Consider the following 21,101-nt stretch of genomic DNA (forward strand, 5'->3'; position numbering starts at 1 on the left):
CCTCCCGAGAGCGGGTGCTCGTCGCGGACCGTGCTTGACCCCTGCGGGCCGCCGTCGCCGCGCTCGCTTTTCCCCGCCGTTCGGCTCCGCGGCGTCGGGCTCCCGCAGCTCTCCGTGGCGCCTCAGTCACACACCTGGGTTTCCCGCTGCCGGCGGCAGAGATGGCCCCCTGAACAGGCCGGAGCGGGGAGCGGCGGGCGGGCGGGCGCCGCGGCCCAGGCCGGGCTCGGCGGGCGGAGCCCGGGTCGCGGCCTCTTTGTCTTCAGGGCGGCGGGCGCGTCCGCTGGGCTCGGGGCGGAAGTCCGGCCGCGCTGCCGGTGCCCCGGGCCGCAGCGGCCGCACCATGAGCGACATCCGCCACTCGCTGCTGCGCCGCGATGCACTGAGCGCCGCCAAGGAAGTGCTATACCACCTGGACATCTACTTCAGCAGCCAGCTGCAGAGCGCGCCGCTGCCCATCGTGGACAAGGGCCCGGTGGAGCTGCTGGAGGAGTTCGTGTACCAGGTGCCCAAGGAGCGCGGCGCGCAGCCCAAGGTGCGGCGTGCAGAGCGTCCGGCGGGTGACTGCGGCCGGAGCTGCACATCCCTGCTCCTTATCCCCGTCTCAGTGACAGGTGCCAGCCAGACCACAAACGCCCTTCCTGTCCGGGCGCCGTTCTCGCCCTTGGCCTGGCTCCTTCCGCCGCAGCTCAAACCTCTGGAGCCCCGAGCATTGCTCAGTTGTGTGCCTGTTTTGTCGGGCCAAGTGACAGTCGAGCTCCCATGGTGTTAAGGGAAGAGACTTTAAAGGCCTGTTACGGAGAATCTCAAACCTCTGCCGGTCATTCTGGGTCCCCCTCGCCCCCGGGATGATGCGTAATTAAGTATAATGACATTTCCTGGGATAACAGTAGAGAATTACTCCTTGGCACCTGGGCTTTTGCGGGATGAAAAGTTCCCTGGGGAAAGCGTATTTTCTGTTTTCTTCCTGTATGAATTAACATGCATGTTAAAAATGAATTTCTCATCACTTCTCCTGGATTTGTTTTATAGAGATTGAATTCACTTCAGGAGCTCCAACTTCTTGAAATCATGTGCAATTATTTCCAGGAGCAAACCAAGGACTCTGTCCGGCAGATTATGTTCTCATCCCTTTTCAGCCCCCAGGGGAACAAAGCCGACGACAGCCGGATGAGCTTGCTGGGAAAACTGGTCTCCATGGCCGTGGCTGTGTGTCGGATCCCCGTGCTGGAGTGTGCTGCCTCCTGGCTCCAGGTACCTCTCTAAAAATAGCCTTCCCCCCAGAGTCTCTGCGGAGGAGCGTAGGGTCAGGAGTTTTCAAGTAATTGGGTTTCTTGAGAGGCCTTTGCCAGATGTTACCTCCTTGATGTCACTGTATGCTGATACCCCGGACCTATATTTATGTACAGGTAATGACCGTTCTTGAGAAAACAGTAGTTTCTAACGGTGAGTTAATTTTAAAAAGTTAAAAGGAAAGGCTCCATCTTTAGAGCAGGTGAAAAACATTTTATTAGTGGAAGTGACTTTATTTATCCTCACCTGAGGACATTTTTTTCATTGCTTTTAGAGCAAGAGGAAGTTGGGGGGAGAGAGGGAGAGAAACATTAATCGTTTGCCTCTGCTACATGCCCCGGAGGGGACTGAACTCACAGTTCAGGCATGTGCCCTGGCAGGAATTGAACCTGCGACCTTCAGTCTACAGGATGATGCCCCAACCAAGTGAGCCACACCTGCCAGGGTGAAAAATCATTGTTATTAGTTGAAAATGATGGGTAGGATTTTGAAAACAACTAGGCATGCAGCCGCAAATACAGGATTTTTTTTTAATAAGATCATTACACGTCAAATTGTGGCGGGTTTTCTTGTTTTTTATACAGTTAACTCGGCCAGTGAGTGGTTTGGTGTTGTTACCAGGTGGGTGGCAGTTGTAACAGACAGGGACACGAACGCTTTCTAGTGTTTCTGAATGTCAAAGAAAGATGTATATTGACAATAGATACACTGTCAGATGGTGTTTTGGGAGATTGATTTTGTTTTGGTTTTTTTTACTCAAAATCTTCAAAAAACTGATGATCTACTTCAAGTAATTATTAACTGAACATTTTGATTTACTACCCTTGGTTATGCTGACAGTTTCCTGCATTCAGTCTCAGACTTGTTCATTCCCGAGTTCTTGAAAGCATTTGGTTGTGGGTTTTTTTTCAATTTATTTAAATGTTTTTCTTGTAATCTTATTTATCCTTAATATTAGGCTAGCAAAAAGACTTTTTTATTTTTTTTTTTGGTAGTACGCAGGTAAATCTCAGTGGACTCTGCCATAATTCTCACCAACAGAGTTTCTGGGGCATCTGGACTGATCACATGTGTTGTGTGTAACCTTGAGATTATAACACCTATGTCCCTTGACGGCCTGGTGAAGCCAAGTTCAGCATCTCATAGCTCATTGTATAATTCCCCATCTCTCTCTCGTGATGCGGTGTGCTGGTATTTCGGCACCATGAGAGCAGATGTGAACCCCAGGGCAGGGTCTCAGCGGTCTGGGGCAGGGTCTGCCCCACTGGGGCCAGGGGCTGCAGCTTCCTCTGAGGAAAGGCAGAGATGGCTGGGGTGGGACTGTGGGCAGAGTTTGGCCTGAATGGGCAATCTGGCCTGTGGTCTCCTTGCTGCTTCCCGGGGAGGCCACGTTAGGGCCCTGGGTCTGTGGTGTCCTGAGCAGCAGCTGAACGTGCCAGGGTCAGCATCTGAGTGAGGGGTGAGAAGGCCAGGGAGGGCGGGGGTGTAGGGCCTTGAGGGTATTACCGAAACCCGTCAGACTCGGGTATCCAACCCGAGGCCTGTGGGCTGCATGCGGCCCAACACAAAATTGTAGGTTGACTTAAAACCTACAATTTTTTGTGACTACGTGTTGCAGTGTATTTAACGTGTGGCCCACGACAACTCTTGCTCTTCCAGTGTGGCCCAGAGACGCCAAAAGGTTGGACACCCCTGCAAGAGGATAGGACTGTGAGAACAATGGGGAGGGCGCTGCTCTATATATCTTGTGATAGTTCATAAACTCTCCTTCAGCTCTTCCAAGTTGTAGCAGCTGTTAATTTTTACCATCGGAGTCTCAGCTACAGGGTTGCGGAAGTTGTGAGAAAAGATCTTTCCTCAGTAAACTTCAAAGCGAGGGTGGGCAGGCATCTTATATAAAGGGCAAAATAGTAAATATTTTAGGCTCTGTGGGTCCTATCATATCTGTCGCAGCTGTTCAGCTCTGCCCTAATAATACAGTAACAGCCTTAGGCAACAGGCAAGCGTGTGAACAGGGCTGATTCAACAAAACCACGTTCACAAAAGCGGGTGGCGTGGTGGGTCTGGTCTATGGACTTGAGTCTGCCGGCCCCTGCTTCAGAGGGAGTGGTGAATGTCCTTCCCCCTCCTGGAGGGGTTCCGCTGCTGGTGGTCTGCACCAGGTGTGCGTAGCTGTGCCTCCACTAGCTCGTGACAACCGTGGTGACCTGGACTGTGGCTTCTTCGCAGCGGACACCTGTGGTCTACTGTGTGAGGCTGGCCCGGGCCCTTGTGGATGACTACTGCTGCCTGGTGCCGGGCTCCGTGCAGACCCTGAAGCAGATATTCGGTGCCAGCCCTCGCTTCTGCTGCCAGTTCATCACTTCCGTCACTGCGCTGTATGACCTGTCGTCAGGTAAATGCCGCACAGGCTGTTAGAGAAGTTTCAGCTGATTGTCAGGTTTATTCCCACTAACAAACATGCAGGTGAAATGTCCAGTGAATGCCTCTGTGTTTCGGCCTGTTTTTCTCTGAAATATGTGTTGTATTTTAGGCTGAAAGCTAAAGGGCTGGGCTGCCCAGACTTCTGGACCTTGCTGACAGGGCGTTTCCTTGGCGATTCCCAGCAGCCTGGTAGAGTGGTCCAAGTGGCAGAAAGCTGGGGCCTGGGGTCCGGGAGAGACTCGGGTTTCTTCGTAGACCTGACTCGCTTTTTTTATCCCTCGCGTTTTATATTGAAAATTTTTAAACTTCAGGAAGGTTGCAAGAATGTTATAACAAACACGCATATAGCTCACCTAGATTCAGCAATTCGTAACATTGGACGTGCATGCTCTTTCTCTCCCTTCCTTCCTTTCTGTCCACACACACTGACAAATATTGTTTTCCTGAACTTCTGAGTGTGTTGCCAATATCAAGTACTTAAGTATGTATTTCCTAAGAACAAGACCATTCCCTTACATCACCGTGGTATCATCATCTTTAGATATTGAATTTCTTAGTGACACCTAAGAAATTCAATATCTAAAGAATATTGTTTAGTGTCTTGCGCATAGCCTGCCTTCAGATTTCCCTGACTGTCTCAGTACTGGCTTTCATAGTCCCCACCACCCCCAGGGACTAGGAGAATTCAGGGTTCAGATCAGGGATTGTACACCATACCGAGCGGCCGTGACTCTGGCCTTTAAGTCTGGAACAGTTCCCAGCATCTAAAAACATGCCTCATGACATTGACCTTTGAGAGACCTCAGGCCTGTTGTTTTACACAGTGTCCCTCGATTTGGATCCCTCTGGGTGTTTCCTTGGGAAAAGATTCAAGTGGAACATCTTTGGCAGCGACGCCCCCTTGGCCGCAGCGCAGGCTCAATGCATCGACGGAGGAGGCGTGCACCGTGGGGCTGCTCTCAAGGATGTTTTTGAGACTTCCTTAGCAAGATGCCAGGAGGGTTCTCCAGTAGCCATGAGATGGCACTTGACTTTGACAGGAGAAGCCTTTGTCCCTGCCCAGCCCTGGCCACACTGGGGTGGGGGCTGTGGCCCTTGTTTTCCGTGCGCAGCAGTTACGGGCCTCGCCCAGTGAGGAGCTCTCTCCGCAGAGCCCCCAGAAGCCTGCTTTTCTCTTAGGGTCCTGCTCCGCCCTCGGCTCTCGCCGTTCAGAGGCTGACACACAGTCCCTTTCTACTCCTGACCTGGTAGCTCACCCAGCAGCTCGAGAGTCTTCGACAGCATTTACCACTTTTGTTCAGTTCAGCATTGGCCTCCCTGCCCCATATTTTTAAATTAATTTATTTTTTAAATTTATTTTAGAGGGAGAGAGAGAGAAAGAGAAATACCGACTTGTGTTCTACTTCCTGATTTTGATTCTTGTACGTACCCTGACTGGGACTCAAACCTGCAACCTGGGCATTTTGGGACGACCCTCTATCCGACTGAGCTACCCGGCCAGGGCTTGATTCCTCTTTTATTTGTAACTTCTTTTTTTGCTGTTCGACTTTTTAGTTATCTTGAGAGAGTTAGTGTGGACACACTGTGAACATTCAAGTGGCTGTCATGTTCACACGTGGGTTGCAGACCTTCCCCCCAGCAGTTTGCCGCTGGGTTGGGTGGCGGGTGCCTGGAGCCCCGCTGCTGGGGCGGAACTGTCCCCGGCCTCTCCTGAGGCTTCTGAGAGCTGTCGATAGCGGGGAACGGTGCTCAGGCCTTTTGTTTCCCAGTAGGAAAGATCCCATTGAACCCAGCGCGCAGCAGCACCCTCGCTCCTCCAGTCTTCAGTCGTTCTAGGCCAACAGATGGGAATTGGCCTTGACATTAGGAATGGGTGAACACGTGGAGAAAGAAATAACGTGCAGGGAATACTGCTAACGTTCTAGAGTGGGTGTGGGACGTGGTATTTTTCTTTCAGGCCAGTGATTTCTTTTTTTTAATCCTCACCCGAGGACATTTTTTTTCATTGCTTTTAGAGAGAGAGAAAGGGGGGGAAGGAGAGAAACATCGATTGGTTGCCTTCTCCTACACACCCCGACCAGGGATCGAACCCGCAACCTGGGTATGTGCCCTGATTGGGAATCGAACCCACAACCTTTCGGTCCACAGGACAAGCTCCAACCAACTGAGCCACACTGGCCAGGGCTGCCTGGCTTCTTTTAAACCACTTTATTGAGATGTGGCTGACATAAGAAAAGCTGCACAGATTCAGTGGACACAACTTGATGAGTTTGGAGAAACGGGGATCACGGGGCATACGGTGGCAGTCTGCTGTAAGGGTGGTGATGCTGCTGCTGTCAGCACTTCCGGTGACAGGAGGGCATCCCTGCAGAGCCTGTGCCTTCAAAGCCACACAGAGGAAGCAGCTCCCCAAACCCAGCAGGACCTCCTGTGGCCCGGATGGTGCAGAGAGCTCGGGTCTCTGAGTGGAAAGATCGTAGGGATTGTTCACTCTTGAGTACACACTCACGTGTACACACAGGGCACGCATGCACACCCCGCCTTCGGGTTCTTAGAGATGCCTCAGCTTAGATTTAGGGGGGTTGAGACATGCCAGAGGGGTGGGTCAGAGACTGGCGTTTCCCCGACAGACGTGTCTTGGAATTGGGGGCCAGACCCAGGGTTGCCCACTGTTCGTCTTGTCACGTGAGGGTCATAACTACTTCCTGCTGCTGCCCATCGCTTCATAACAGCAGGGCGGGCGGGGTCCGTGGTTTATTGCCCAGACAGTAGGCGAAGTCTCGGGAAAAGGCCCGTGTCTCCTGAGAAAGAGCCTCAGGAGCCTTTGGGCGATGTGTGTCTCACTCACCCCGCATGCCTTCATCAGGCTGGGCCCTGTCGTGAGTGGAGGGGTGCACAGCCCCGGAGACTGGGGGCCAGGGACCCTCTCCCAAGCAAGGCCTCATGGGTAAGAGCCAGGCCCCCAGGGGCAGAACTGGGCCTGCCGCATACTTTGGATGAGTCCTGGGGAAATCACTTAAGGTCACTGCCCCGGCCTCTTCCTCGTCATTTGGGGTTAAACGCATCACTCTATGAGGGGGTGACACCAGTGCCTGGGATGTATTGAGCCCCAGGTAAACGTCAGCACTCGTTTTCATCGGTGTCACTCTCTGCTTAGGTCACAGGACGTGCCAGTTCCTAGGGTCACAGGAGGTCAGGCACTTGGTTAGACAAGGGTTCCAGGTGAGGGGCTGGCCTGGCCCTCGGCAGCTGACAGGCCATTGACTAAACCCCTGGAAGGGACGCCCAACACAGGGATGAAACCCGTTACAAGGGAAGGGATGCAGTGTGGTGTAGCTTTGGACATAAAAAGTGTGGAATTTTATTTAACATGACACGTAGGATGGACTTTCTTAAAGGCATAACAGAGTTCTAGGTCACGAGTTAAACATTCCACGAGCCCTACCTTGGCCAGACAGTCCTGCCACCCCTGTCACCAGGGACGTGACACTGAGTACGGCGAGAGCGCCAGCCCTCATGGAGGGGATGTCCTAGGGAAGGAGTCAGGAGACTGGTGAGCAGAAAGGTAGATAATGTGGGTGGCAGGTGATGAGTACGGGGGGCTTGGGGGCCCATCTCCCCTCCACCCACTCCCGTCACGGGGTCACGGGGGCTGGGGCCCCTCCTGACTTAATGTGTCTTTGCAGATGACCTCATCCCACCACTGGACTTGCTTGAAATGATTGTCACCTGGATTTTTGAGGACTCAAGGTTGATTCTCATCACTTTTTTAAATACTCCGATTGCGGCCAATCTCCCCATAGGATTCTTAGAGCTCACCCCGCTCACCGGGTTGATCCGCTGGTGTGTGAAGGCACCTCTGGCTTACAAGAGGAAGAAGAAGCCCTCCTTAGCCAATGGCCACATTGCCCCCAAAGCCGCCCCGGACTCGGCAGGGACAGACAGAGACTCCCACCTCTTGTACTCCAAACTCCACCTCAGCGTCCTGCAGGTGCTCACGGTGCTGCAGGCGCACCTCACCGAGAAGAACCTATACGGGCGCCTGGGGCTGGTCCTGTTCGACCACATGGTCCCGCTGGTGGAGGACATCAACAGGCTGGCAGACGAACTGAACCCCCTCAACGCCTCCCAGGAGATCGAGCTCTCTCTGGACCGCCTCGCGCAGGCGCTGCAGGTGGCCATGGCCTCCGGCGCGCTGCTGTGCACGAGAGGTGGGTGACTTCCTGCTCAGGCCTTCCTGGGGTGGGGCACCACCGTCCACCCCAAAGGAAGTGGGGATCCTGGACACACACTTTCCTGCCTCTGCTAGGACTTTTCCTCCTGTGAACCTGGGGGCACTTCAGGGCACACCGAGGCAGAGCCCTGTGACTGCAGGGTTCGTGTGTCTCCTGGCCATTGGTGCCCAGGACTGGGGACTCCTTGGAGTAACAGCTTAATATCTTTGCCCTTAGGGAATCTCTTCTTTTTCTGCAGTCCTTTTTTATTGAGGTGTAATTTACATGCAGTAAAATGCATAGGTTTAAATCCATAAAACGTTCCCATCACCCGTTTTGAGGGTTCCTTAACTCTCCTGCATTTTAGGCTTGAACTTGAAGGCTCCCAGGAGAATGAGCTCCTGCTAACGACACACCTTTGTGTTTGCCCTTTGACTGTTGGCTCCCAGAAGCTGCCTGTGGCCCCAAGCTGTGGTCACGGGGGGTGGGTTTCCCTCTCATCACTGCGCTTAATGCCTTGGGTGTCTAACCCTGCCTTGGGACCCTTCCCAGCTTCCAACAGATTGCCCATAGAGCAGCCCCTTCCCTACGTGATATATGTTCTATTTGGGGCCTACTCTGTGAAAGCAGATGTTAAAGAAAAAGATAATACACTTTGTAATGTTAGGCAGTATTACTCCCTCACCAATACCCTTGAAAAGAATGTCAGTGAACATTTCACCCTGTTTTTCCAGTCTGTCCCTCAGTTGTGTGTCTCCTTGATTTCAGATGACCTGAGGACCTTGTGCTCCAGGCTGCCCCACAATAAGTAAGTGCCTCTCAAGACTTCTGGTGGGGTGGAGGCAGCAGGTGGGGGCTGCACGGCAGGGTGGACCCTCTGCCCTGGTCCGCAGGGTCTAGAGATTCTGTAGGGGTGGAGCCCCTCAAGGACTGATGAAAGTGGGGGATGACAGGATGGCAGCTCACAGGAGAGGAAGGCCAAGTACTGAGTAAATCAGAGAGAAGAAAGGCAGTCTCCCTGATGGAGTCAAAGAAAGAACCGGAATCAGCTTCGAGTGTCTCACCGCCTGCGGGCCTGCGTGCTCATGGGTTTTCTGGTGGCGCTGGTGCGCAGTGTTGGTGGCACTGTGAGGGGCGTGGCCTTCAGGGAAACACTGCAGAGCCACAGCCCTAGGGCCCAGCGTGTTGCTCAGGCCAGTACCTTGGCACCGGGCGGCACCGAATGTGTTCTGAGCACGGTCTGTCTGTGGTTTGCTGTGATGCTGTGCTGGCTCTGAGCCTCGGCAGACCTCCTGTAAAATGGGGGCGCTGAGTCGCCTGCCTCCTGGGATTGTAGTGAGGATTTACCAGGGAGTGCTCGTGCGTGTCTTAGCCTAGCCTGCAGCAGGTGGGACCCTCTGTAAGTGGCAATTATTGTCTGATGGGGGAAGCAGCGAGGGAGGCCGTGGGAAGCAGGAGCTGTGGTCACACTGCCCCTGGGAAGAAGCCCAGCCTTACTCCCTCCTATGTGTGGCCTTAGGCAGGTTTCTCATCCCCCACAGCCTCCTTTTCTCCATAAGACCAAGAAAATGGCAGTGCCTGCCTCGGGCCCTCAGCCTCCTCCCCTCCGGCCACAGGAGTTTTGTGAGGGTCGAATGGGTGCTTGCTGTGCATTCAGTACCCAAGCAGTGCCCCTCACTCTGCATTTCATGTTGAGGGGTCCTACCTCATCCAGTGAATTTCACTGACTCTAAGAAGCAAAAAGCTCTATGCACAACATCTATTTCATGCAAATGCAGGATTATGAGCAAAAACTTGGAAGCAACCTAACTATCCCACAGGCAGGGACATGAGTTGGTAGTGTTACAGCAGGCTGGAACGTTGTATCCACTCACCCAGGCAGCTGGCTGCGGAAGTGCTAGTGAGTCTGCAGTGACAATCAGGATGAAACATTGTATCGTCCAAAAGTGGTCATTGTGGCAACTGGCTGCAGAAATGGTGGTAATTGAAGGCTCCAGGGTCCCTGCAGCTCCTGGGCAGGGCTTATGGAAATGGAAAAGCCCAGGAGCTGGTTGGCACTGGTCTGTAACGGCGGTAGGGCCCCAGGGCCAGCTGCAGCAGGCAGTGCGGGCAGAGGGAGAGTGGGCCAGCACTCTGCGGGCCAGGGCCTCGAGTCTGGGCGGGAGTGGCAGGCTGATACAGAAATACGCACAATCTGAGGCCAAAGGGTCAGCCAGGTGCTAATTCATGGGCTGCTGGTGAGAGAGCTGCAGCCAGGGCTCCCTCATCCCTCTGTGCTGGGGAGGTTCAGGTGTCCGGGGAGACATGGAAACAGAGGGCGGAGCACAGCAGTTTCTGGTGGAGCAAAATGCCGTTTGGGATTATAACCTACGCTGCAACAGCCTGTCCAGAGGGCCGTTCCTCCCTCAGGAGAGAGGTCCCACACTGGGCCTTTTTTCCGGCACCAAGGAAGTTCCCTGGCATCTGAGGACGTTACTGATACAGACTGGGGCCTTTTACTCCTCTGCAGTAATCTCTTTGTAATATTTCCCTTCCCTGTGCATGGCTTTTAGAAAACTGTTCAGTGTTTTCAGGGCACGAGAATAATGATAGGGTATAAATCCTTTGTCATCTTAGTACCGTAACTGGGGGTCCCCATCGGAGCCCCTCTGGAACTCCTGCACAGCCCCTGCTGGCCCTGCCTCTCCTGGTGGCCTGGCCCTGCTGCGGGGGACAGAGGACAATGACTGGGAATAGGCTTTGCTTTCTGGTTGTCTCTGTCGTGTTACTGCCTTCGCCACCATACTGGAGACTTCCTGACCCCTCTTGTGTCTCCAGCAGGGTGTGCGGGTTCGCACAGACATGGGACCTGAATTTTACTTCAATAATACCGGCCCCCTTAGATTGTTTCCTTGTTGCTTCTTGTGATCCAATTTCTTACCCATTCGTAAACGAGGTGCACAAATGAATACAGGTCAGAGTTGCTTCAGGCCACACTGAAAGGCACTGGCTGTCTTGGGCCTCCATTCACTGCCGCAGGGCCCCAGGCTTTGCACTTGTATGGTGGGCAGGGTGGGGGTCAGTCTGCAGGTAGCAGGCCATCAGTGGTCAGGGTCCACCCGAGGGTGAAGTGGTCTGGGGCCAGCAGGATAGCAGCAGGAACAAGAGAGCAACAGGTGGGTGATGGGCGTGAACAGGACCCAGCAGCTGGGAACTGGCAAAGAGGAGAGCCAGGCTTAGACGCCCAGAACATGGTCCTGGCTGGAGCCGAGCACAGGGCAATCCTAGGAGGGCAGAGGGCAGAGCCTATGGGTCAGGGCTGGGAGCTGGAGGGAGGCAGGGCTGGGAGGGGGCCCTGTCCTTAAGGGGAGGTCCTGAGAAGGTTTTCCAGTTGGGCTGTGTCGGGGAGTTGGTCCTTTGAGGCTGACCACAGGGTGGGGCTGAGACTGGAAAGCTGGAGGTTAAAGAGCTCTACTGACCTAGCTAGACAGGTAGAGTAGAGTCAGAAAGGATGACATTACTCAGGAAACCTTTCAAGGAGTCTCAGAAGGGAGCAGCCCTGGAGTTGACATTGAATTCAGGAGGGCAGGGGATTCCCGGGAGGTGAAGGGTACAGACGTCCCAAACCTGAGAGAGGGGAGTGCAGGCTGGGGAAGGTGCTCTGCCCCTCGCGCTTGGGGGCTCACAGAGGGTAGAAGGGACTTGCAGTGGGAAGATGGGTACAGAGACCCCGGGTATGTCGGAAGTGGGGCTGGTTGCAGGTTGAGGGGGCCGCCCCCAAGGTCTGGGAGCCTGTCACCCTGGAGTGAAGGGGCCTGAGGGTCTGAGGCTCCTCCTTGGGAATGGAAAGGGGCGGGCCCCTAAAGGTGGGTCAGGCCGGGTCCACGCCTGTCTGGGGCTGTGGATGTCAGGGAGCCAGCTTTTGGGTGGTTTTCCTAAGAATTCAGTTAGGGCTGTCATTGAGAATGACTTTGAGAAAACTGGGGCCTGCCTGCTTCCCGAGGGGCCTCAGGCACGGCCCTCCTGCATGAGCACAGTTGAGGCCAAAGCGGGCCTGCATCCGAGCCCAGGTGCTGGGCCCGCTGCTTTGGGCTGCAGCACCGGCCCTGCAGTCCTGCCAGCACCCCTCCCCGGCACCTGCGGTTTCCTCAGGCCCCTCCCTCTGCATTGTCCCTCGTTACCTGTCATCTGTGGGGTCTTGGCTTTCCCCACGCTGGCCCCTCCTCTCTCTTCTGCCCTTTCCCAGTCTAAACCCTGTCACCTCCTGCTCCTCCCCAGCCACAAGCCACCCCCGTCCTCTCTGCTGTCAGTTTCCCCATCTGGAAACCTGCGTGTTCTGTACCTGTGCCTGGCGCCTCCCCCATGACACCAAGCCTGAGGGACAGGGCCAGCCCCTGCCGCATGGCAGGTGACCGCCGTTGCTGGAACGCACGTGCTAACCCTTCTCCTTGTGTTCGCAGCCTGCTGCAGCTGGTGATCTCGGGCCCCGTGCAGCAGTCGCCCCACGCGGCGCTGCCCCCCGGGTTCTACCCTCACATCCACACGCCCCCGCTGGGCTACGGGGCCGTGCCTGCCCACCCTGCCGCCCACCCTGCGCTGCCCACTCACCCCGGGCACACCTTCCTCTCGGGCATGACGTTTCCATTCAGGCCCATCCGCTAGGCTGGCCCCACCTGCCGCCAGTGGCACTGTGCCTTCTGCGCCTGGGCAGAGGAAGCCTCCCGGAGAGGATGACCCACCCCACAGAAGAGGACCTCCGGGGGGCAGCCAGGCAGCCCCTCCTCACCAGCAGGACTGTCTTGGGGCAGAAGTTCTGTGACGTCGCCGACCAGGTGCCGTCTACCTGGCTGCGTTCGTAAGAGTCCAGACTGGACAGGCAGAGGGACGCGGCCGCTTTCAGCGATGCCCGTCCTGTGAGCCTGTCGCCTCGTGTGTCGCTCCAGACGCACACACTCTGAGCCTGTGCTGTCGGGGACGCGGGCGTGCGAAGCAGCATTTGCACGTCCACGTGTCTGGCTTCTTTCTTGTGAACGGGATATGTCCTGCCACGATCACAGGCCACTCCGAGAGAGCTCCGTGAGCTCCGAGCTGAACCGCGCGCCCTCAGGCCACGCCCAGCACTTGGCTCTGTGTGGGGAAACCCGCGGGGAAGGTGCCCGCTGCAGAGCAAAGGGGCGTCTCTGTTTCACTGGGATCTCTAAATTTTTCTTTCACCTGTTCAAATAAAATTTTTCTAAACAGTTGAGTAGACGTTGTGGAATGTGTTTTAAGAACTAAGTAAATGTGAGCTGTGGTGGCTTCCTCTCCAGTCTGCCCCAGTCAAGGTGAGAAGATGGGACACCATTGTAGCCACCCCTCCTGACAGTGTCCCTCTGCCAGCCCCTCGGTGCTCCGGTCCGCCAGCCTCAGGCCCGGTTCTCTCCCTCGGGCACAGAGCACAGCCCTCAGGGATGTTTTTTCTAGTGCCCGATGGGAAGGGTGTGCTCTGAGTTCTCGTCGATCAACTGGGAGGAAAGAAAGGTGTCGGTAACCATGGGCTCCCCCAGGCTGGACGCGCAGAGTGGGAGGCAGCCGCGGCGAGCGGTGAGCATTAAAGGACCATGGTTAACTTGTGGGAGGGAGACTTACCGTGTGGTTTGCTCACCCATCGTGCTGGCTGAGGCTGTGGTCTAGAAGATGGGACCAAACCAGGCCGTGTGTGTGTGTGTGTGTGTGTGTGTGTGTGTGTGTGTGTGTGTGTGTGTGTGTGTGTTCTCTAGGTCTGGAGTTCAAGGCGTCCCTCCAGGTAAGGGTGCAGGTGCACCGTGAGGGCCCTTGGTTGACCAGGACCTGGGGCCTGGTTCTGCCTCGGTGCCGTGGGGTGCCCAGCCAGGTTCCCACAGCCACAGCCGGTGTGTAGGGGAGGGACAGGCCTGCAAGTGATACCCGTCCAGAATCTCTCTTTAAATTACTTCTGAGGACCATGAACTAGAAAGGACATGTTCAGTTCTTTGAGCTCGACTTCACCGTTCCTGTGCTGCCTGTCTTATGGATAAACTTGCTGCTTCGGGTCAGGACTGAAGTACAACCCCCGTGCTTGGTGAGATGCACCAACACCATGTGGCTGGTTCTCGGGGTCCAACTCTGGTGCCGAGGGTCTCCGGAAAGGACGGAGAAGCAGCGCTCGCGTTGCTTCCTCGGCAGAGAGGGTCTCTGAGCACTGCTCTGCTTCCAAAGGCGGCCTGCAGCACACGTGTGTGGTGGGGAGGAGTCAGGAAGGGACGATGGAGCAGATCGAGCCACTAGGCACAGGCCTCCTTTGGTGGGACTTTCAGCAGTATGTGGGCAATGAAGTGACCTACTAAAAAGAGTGCTCTTGCCGATTGCTTTACGTACATTAGGCGTTGATCCGTGAGAGGCCCCAGCCAGGTGGCTCAGTCGCCTAGGGCATCGTCATGCCAACATGCCAAGGTCGCAGGTTTGATCTCCGGTCAGGGCAGGTGCAAGAATCAACACATAAATAAGTGGGACAACAAATCGCTGCTTCTCTCAAGTCAATAAGTAAGAAAAAATTAAAAAGTCGACCCATGAGGAAACATTTGCAACATATTAAAGTACATCTATACAGAATGTATAAAAACCACAGGTGAGTCAAAACACATTGCAATACCAAAACAGGTGATGGGCACGAACAGAAAATTCATAGAGGAGAAAATACAAATGGCCAATCAGTATGAGCTGACCCTAAAACTGGGGGCCAGGGAAATGGAAAGTGAAGCGAGACGCCACTTTCCCGCCTGCCTATCAGCCTGGGCGAATAGCAAAAGCGGAGGTGCGCGGGGACAGGGTGGCAGCGTGGTAGGGTGAGCCCCTCCGGCGCTCGGGAGCGTGAGAAGATAAACTGACTGTGACGCAGCAGTCCCATAGAGAGAGGGATGTCCAGGAGGCCACAGCAGTGTCGTGCACTTAAAATACCCTCAGTGATGTGGGGTGCGGGGGGGGGGGAACAGGCACTGGGACCCTAGAACGACGCATGCCATGGGCCTTCTGCATCCGTGGGTTTCACATCTGCTGATTCACGCCGCTGAAGATCAGAAATTATCTCTGATCCGCGTTTGGGAGTTTTCCACTGTGGGGATCGACAGTAACGGCCTTGTTGAGAGACTTCACACTCCCATTCCCTCAGAGTGTGCGGCGCATGGTTTTGGGGGCCTTCAGAGTTGTGTGTCTGTCACCCCGTCTACTCTCAAATGTCTCATCATCCGAAAAAGAAGCCCACCACACTCATTAACGGTGGGTCGTCACCCCTCTCCTCCCAGCCCCTGTCAGCCGCTCGTCTCCTTCCTGTGTCTGCGGATTTGCCCTTTCTGGCTATTTCCTGGGACCGGAGTCACACAGTCTGCGCAGTCTTGGGTGTCTGGCTTCTCTCATGGAGCGCCGTGCACTGACGTGTTCACGGTTCATCCATGTTGTAGCACACGTCAGAGACTCACTACTTCTCATGGCCACGGGAGTGTCCACCGTGTGGATGGGCCGTTTCGTTCGTCCATCCATTAGCAGCTGGACGTTCCAGCCTCTGCCACGAACAAGGTTATGCTCCAGTTCTCACGGAGATACACACACATCTATGTGGAAATGCTGTGCACAGTATGTTTTTTAATATGGAAAACCCACACCCTGGCTGGGGTGGCTCAGTGCATTGAGCACCAGCCTGCGAACCAAAAGGCCGCAGGTTCGATTCCCAGTCAGGGCACGTGCGTGGGTTGCTGGCCAGGTCCCCAGTAGGGGGTTGGGAGAGGCAACTGATCCCTGTATCTCTCACGCACTGTTTCTCTCCCTCTCTTTCTCCCTCCCTTCCCCTCTCTTTAAAAAGTAAATAAATAAAATATTTTCTAAAAAATACGGGAAATCCAGTTAACAGTTTGAATAGCCATCAATAGAGGACAGGCCAATTATGTTACAAACTCAGCAGTCCCTGGGGACCGCACAGGTAGTCAGTGGGGGAAGCTACCAGAGTTAGACACCAGGGGGAGCTGCGAACCCTGCTGAACTGGAGAGTACCTGAAGCCGACCAAGGTGAATGCTGCCAGGACCTCTGAGTGTTCAAGGGAAGGTGGATATATCTATATGTGTACACACACACACACACACACACACACACACACTATAAAACATTGATTTTAGAGGGAGAGAAACATCGATTTGTTGTTCTATTTATTCATGCACTCATTGGTCGACACTTGTATGTGCCCGGACCGGGGATCCAACCCACAACCTTGGCGTTATCCAGAGGACGCTCTGACCAGCTGAGATACCCGGCCAGAGCAAAAATATATTGATTTGTGCTGTTTTCTTTCTTTTAAGATTTTATTTTTATTTATTTTCAGAGAAAAGGGAAGGGAGGGAGAAAGAGAGAGAGAAACATCAATCGGTTGCCTCTCTCACACCCCCCAACGCCCCCAACGCCCCCTACTGGGGATCTGCCTGCAACCCAGGCAAGTGCCCTGACTGGGAATCGAACTGGTAACCTTTCAATTCACAGGTGGCGCTCGATCCACGGAGCCACACCAGCCAGGGCTATTTATGCTTAATACATTTAATAAATGCTTATGTTTTCTTAATTTAAAAACTCGCATTTGGTGTTAGAAGTCAGGAGGGCGGTGGAGAACGGGTAAGAACTAGAAGAGGCTTCTTTGGCATCTGTGTAAATTCAGTGGTGCACTGATGCGCACTTTTCCACGCGGAATCACACTTCATAAGAATGCCTGCCCCTTTTCAAGGCTACACCCCCAAGTAAAGCTCGCAGCACTGCTTGGGCTGACCTTAACATGTTCATTGGCCAGACTGGACCTGTAGGCTTCCTGTTTGGGGCCCTGGGGCCCTCCAGAAGTACCGCTCAGGGAAAACATGTGTGATGTCATGGAGAGTGTGATGTCATGCATGAAAGAAACAGACATGACGCTGCTCCCGCACTCCCGCAGAGGCATGGGTGTGTGTATACACGTGTGGAAAATGACGTACACCACCCTGAACACAGTGGGAGCTTCTGGGGACGGGGCTGGGAATGGGGCAGCCAAAGGAGACCTTGACTGATCTGTATGGTTTTAAAGGGTCAGTTTTGGTTTTAAATTTTTAACTAAAAACCCAGTCCATTCTGAGTCATGAGGAAAACTACCAAGACTTGAATTGCCCCGTGGCTGCTGGAAGCCGGGGAAGCCCAGTCCTGGCGCATGGACGAGCCAGTACTGCCAGTGTCTTACTTTTTCAAATAAGGATGATTTGCTCACGTGCTCCTTGTCTAGGTAAAAGTTATTTTTTAAGTGTATTTTAGAACTTCTGTGCCACTGGTTGTGAGGCACTTCCAGGTCAGATGCTGGGATGCAGCAGCCTAGGGGCAGGGAAGGCTCACCAGGGCACTTTTGCCCTGAGGGCCTTAGGGATCCAGGGTCCAAGTGGGGGTCTGCTCAGAGACCAGCTCTCCATTTTGCTGGAGCCCCGAGGGCTATACCCTCAAGGAAAACAAGACTGGTGGCAGGTTCCCCAGCCCTGCCCAGAGCATGGGGAAACGGAAGGAAAGGCTTGTTCCCGAGAAGCAGGGACAGGCTGGTCCTTATCCCAGGTGACCTGAGGGGTACCCCAGGGCGCCTCCTGCTGTGAGCTCAGTTCATGGGGGTCCCTAGACCTGTGGCCCTTCCTGGAGCCCACAAACGATCGTTCAAGGACAGTGACCTGCGTACAGTGAAGAGCGCACAAGGCGCCCTGAGCCGGAACTAGCAGAGGCCGCTGCTCACAGCGCCCGGGACGGGCCCAGAAAGTTCCCGGATGGTCCCGTCGGACTGAAACACTCGTGCTTACTTCGTTTAAAGGAATAAGAGACAAGGGTGAAAATGTATCCACAGGGGGAAAAGGAAGAAGCACGCATCACCCAGCAGATTTGGAAATGAGCCAGACGGAACTTGTAGAAATCAGAGGTAGAGTCACCTGCTTGATGCAGTGGAGCTGGTGGGGGTGCACGATGGCCCCGCCCCTTTGGAAACAAACGCAGCGATCGTGAGCAGGATGACACATGCCCTTCCCCTAGGAACATCCTTCTAGATCCAACGGCAAAGTACAGCATACGTGTGTACGAGGCTTGTCGTTGCAGCCTGTGCGAGAGAGCAAAGGACTAAACTCTTCCCGCAGGTCCATCAACAGGTGTTGTAGCCACATGGTAGAGTATGGAAGTACCGTTTAAGAAAAAAAGATTTACATTAAGCTATGGGGTGATTGCTAAGGTTCATTAAGTAAAAAGAAAAAAGCAAGGTCCAGCAGTGTTTATGCGGGGCTACCTTTTTCATTAAAAAAAAAAAGGAGGTGGCGGAAATGTGAACAGAAATGAAGGAAGAATAAAGGAAAAACTAGTAAAATAGTGGCCGAGGGGGAGGGGGAGGAGCAGGGCGGTGTGCCGGGAAACAAGGCAGCCGAGTGTGCCTCGCTTTGCAGTCTTGACTTTGGGACCCTGTGAATGTGGGACATCATGAAGTCAGACAGAAACACAGAGCAAACTGGAACGAATGAAATTACCTAGGTATCCGAACGACCAGCACAACCCCCTGGAAAAGATCTCCCAGCTGCTTCAAAGTGCAGTGTCTCCACGGCACCTCTGCCTCCTGCAACGTAGGAAATGATGGTTAACGTCACCACGGGTTTTTTAAAATGCCATCTAAAGCCACGAAGTGGTCTTGCCTATCACATGGGCAGTTGTCCAAAAAAAAAAAAACAAAACTTGTCAGCAAGTTTCTGGGAGAATCGTTGGCCACCTACTGCCAGCCAGCCAGCCAGCCGTCTCCTTCTTGAGGGTGAGCCTCCTTTGGGGCAAATACTCATCAGGCACCTGCTCGTGGACCCCGGGTCCCTCCCTTGGAGTGAATTGTGATGGGTCCTTCCACACCTCTGGACAGAATTTGGTCCTGTAATGGGCACGGGCTGTGGCCCTGGCCAATGTGGGGGCCCCGTCTGAGAAGATGGCTTTCTGGTGAGTTCTCCTGTAACCTCGAAGGGACCAGAGGTAGGGACACGTTTCGGCGGACATTGCTGTGGAGGAGATGGCACCTCTATTCTGAAGCACTGAGCATCTCCCCGTGCTCTCGGGGAGTTGGTCCTTACCCACCGCTGCGCCCCCCATCATCGCGCCTCTCGTTAAATGAGATAATAGTGTTTTCCTCTCTACTCAGCTTTAACTGGGTGTTTCTGAAACTTAGAACAAAGAGTGTCCTTCATCTAGCAGAGTGGTGGGGAAACAGGCACTTTTATTCTTGGCTGGTGAGGATTTAAATTGGTACAAGTTTGTCAGGGGAGTATCTATCAAACTTACAGAGACACGCACAGGGGTGGCCAAAGGCAGGTTTCCAGGTGTTCAGATGGAGAAAGGCATGCGGGTTGTGACTGTTACAGTACCTTCATTGACTCGAAGGAAGAACTCTGGGTTTCGTGGGCTCACAGCTGGAAACTGCTTTTGCACATATAATGTGGTTGGACCCGCACTTCCACAGCTAGGGACGTGTCTCGCAGAAGAACTCGCACAGGTAAATGAAGTTTCAGGTACAAGCACATTAGCAGTAGCAAAACATGGGAAACAGCTCCACCAGTAGGTACCTGGTTAAATAAATTAAGACGTATCTTTGCAATGGGAGCCTGGGGGAATTTTTCCCGATTAGGTAAATACTTGTTCTACGTGGAAAGGCCCGTCTTTCAGAATGGGTCGTCCACGGACACTTCCTACGAGGGGAAATCGAGTGACAGCATCATGAACACGTAATTTAGAAATGTCGCCAGGCTTCTCAGAAGAAATGGAAGTGGACTCAGAAGTGAGGAGATACTTTCGTTGCTGCCAAAGCCACCTAGCGTTATTGGACTTACTCCGCTAGGTACCTGTGTCACCCTTCAAAAAAGAAAAGGGACCGAGAAGAGGAGCAAGGGCGGCTGCAGCTGCAGTTGGGTGTCCAGGTACAGGCAGGAGGAAGATTCTCGGGGGAAACTGCAGGTGTGGCGAGACACCTCATTGCATCCGAATCCTGGAAAGATGAGCATCCAGGCCCGTGAAAGCGGAGGAGCCCGCATGGGAGTCGGAAAGGGGGCTGACCGGGAGGGCGGGGAGCCAAGCGCTCTCTGGAACTCGGCAGCACCAGAGAAGTGTCCAGTGCTGCCCAGAGGTGCCGTAAGATGAGGGGTTTAGTGATCTGGAGGTCAGTGGTGACCTTACAGGGCTGCCTGGTAGAGTGACGGGTGGGGGCCAGGATGGAGAGGAGGAAGGAGGGCAGGCAGATGGGGATTCGGACAGAACCACGAAGGCACATCTTTCTGGGAAGTTTGGCAGAGAGAGAGGGGCTTGCACGTTTCCAGGTCGGGAGCATGGTGAGAATGAGCGAATGCAGTTGGGAGGAAGCGAGGTGAGGGAGAGGGTACAGACTCCAGGAGGGGTGGGTTCTCCAGATTCTGCAGGCCTGGGCTCTCCCCGGAGGCGTGGAGAGCTCTGCTCCCGTTCTTCCCAGGACAGGGAAGGTGCACACCTGCCCGGTTCAGCGCTCATTAATCCTTAAGCTCCCAGCTGGCTTGGTGCTGTCTCCATGCCTCAGGCCACCTGGCTGGAAGAGCCCCCCCGCCCCAGATGTTTCTTCCTCCAGAGCTACCTTCTCCTTGCTGCCCTTGCTGCCCTACTGAGGCAGGTGTGCCCTCCGCCTCCAGCTTCTGCTCTGCTGTGAAGTCCCCACGCAGAGGGCAGGCTTCCCCATCAGGGCGAGAGGGGAAGCCCTAAGCCCCAGTGCCTGGGGGGTCAGGGGGACTTAAAAGGTGGAACAGGGAGGCCACGTGTGTGTGTAAGGAGGAGAGGGGCCTGTGGCCACAGGACGGTTACCAGTTCCCCCACCCCAGTGGGGCATTCCCACACTCCATCCAGAGACGGTTCTGCATCGCCCCATCTCTGGGTTTTCTCGGGGAATCTGAGCGTCCTGATTTCAGTGGGGTCTGCTGCGGGCTTCACAGCAAACTGACGGGATAAGAGATGGTCAGGTAAGGCCTCCCAGAGGAGGAGAGCCAGGGCGCAGGCAGGAAGCAGCTTGGAGCCTGCCTCCCGGGAGGCTGGGCCTTGGGAGGGGAGAGGGAGGGGCCGCGGAGGGGGCCTGACGGCCGCCGGGTCCTGTGCGCACTGGAAGGGAACAGGGGACCAGAGAGGAA

The 21,101-nt window shown here is 54.5% G+C and overlaps 1 protein-coding gene across 3 annotated transcripts; it reads left to right on the forward strand.

The window, feature by feature from the left end:
• Positions 1–13,153, forward strand: INTS15 (integrator complex subunit 15). Of its 3 annotated transcripts, none has more exons than XM_045185033.2 (6): positions 1–505; positions 1,033–1,254; positions 3,523–3,688; positions 7,404–7,928; positions 8,700–8,739; positions 12,371–13,153. In XM_045185033.2, exons 1-6 carry the CDS (start codon positions 344–346, stop codon positions 12,570–12,572), a joined length of 1,317 nt encoding a protein of 438 aa, XP_045040968.1. In that variant the 5' UTR covers positions 1–343; the 3' UTR covers positions 12,573–13,153. The 3 variants fall into 3 exon arrangements, with proteins under 3 accessions (XP_045040968.1, XP_024432795.1, XP_024432796.1); XM_024577027.3 differs by having other exon boundaries at positions 2–535; XM_024577028.4 differs by having other exon boundaries at positions 475–614.
• Positions 13,154–21,101: the final 7,948 nt, after the last annotated feature.

The sequence above is a fragment of the Desmodus rotundus genome, chromosome 6 (genome assembly GCF_022682495.2).
Source record: "Desmodus rotundus isolate HL8 chromosome 6, HLdesRot8A.1, whole genome shotgun sequence".
NCBI classification, from domain to species: domain Eukaryota; kingdom Metazoa; phylum Chordata; class Mammalia; order Chiroptera; family Phyllostomidae; genus Desmodus; species Desmodus rotundus.

Bases quoted from the DNA above. Each gene is read 5' to 3' on its own strand.
- INTS15 (XM_024577027.3), top strand. From the start codon at position 344: ATGAGCGACATCCGCCACTCGCTGCTGCGCCGCGATGCACTGAGCGCC. The intron at 536-1,032 runs GTGCGGCGTGCA...TTTGTTTTATAG, and splicing joins AGCGCGGCGCGCAGCCCAAG to AGATTGAATTCACTTCAGGA. The intron at 3,689-7,403 runs GTAAATGCCGCA...GTGTCTTTGCAG, and splicing joins GCTGTATGACCTGTCGTCAG to ATGACCTCATCCCACCACTG.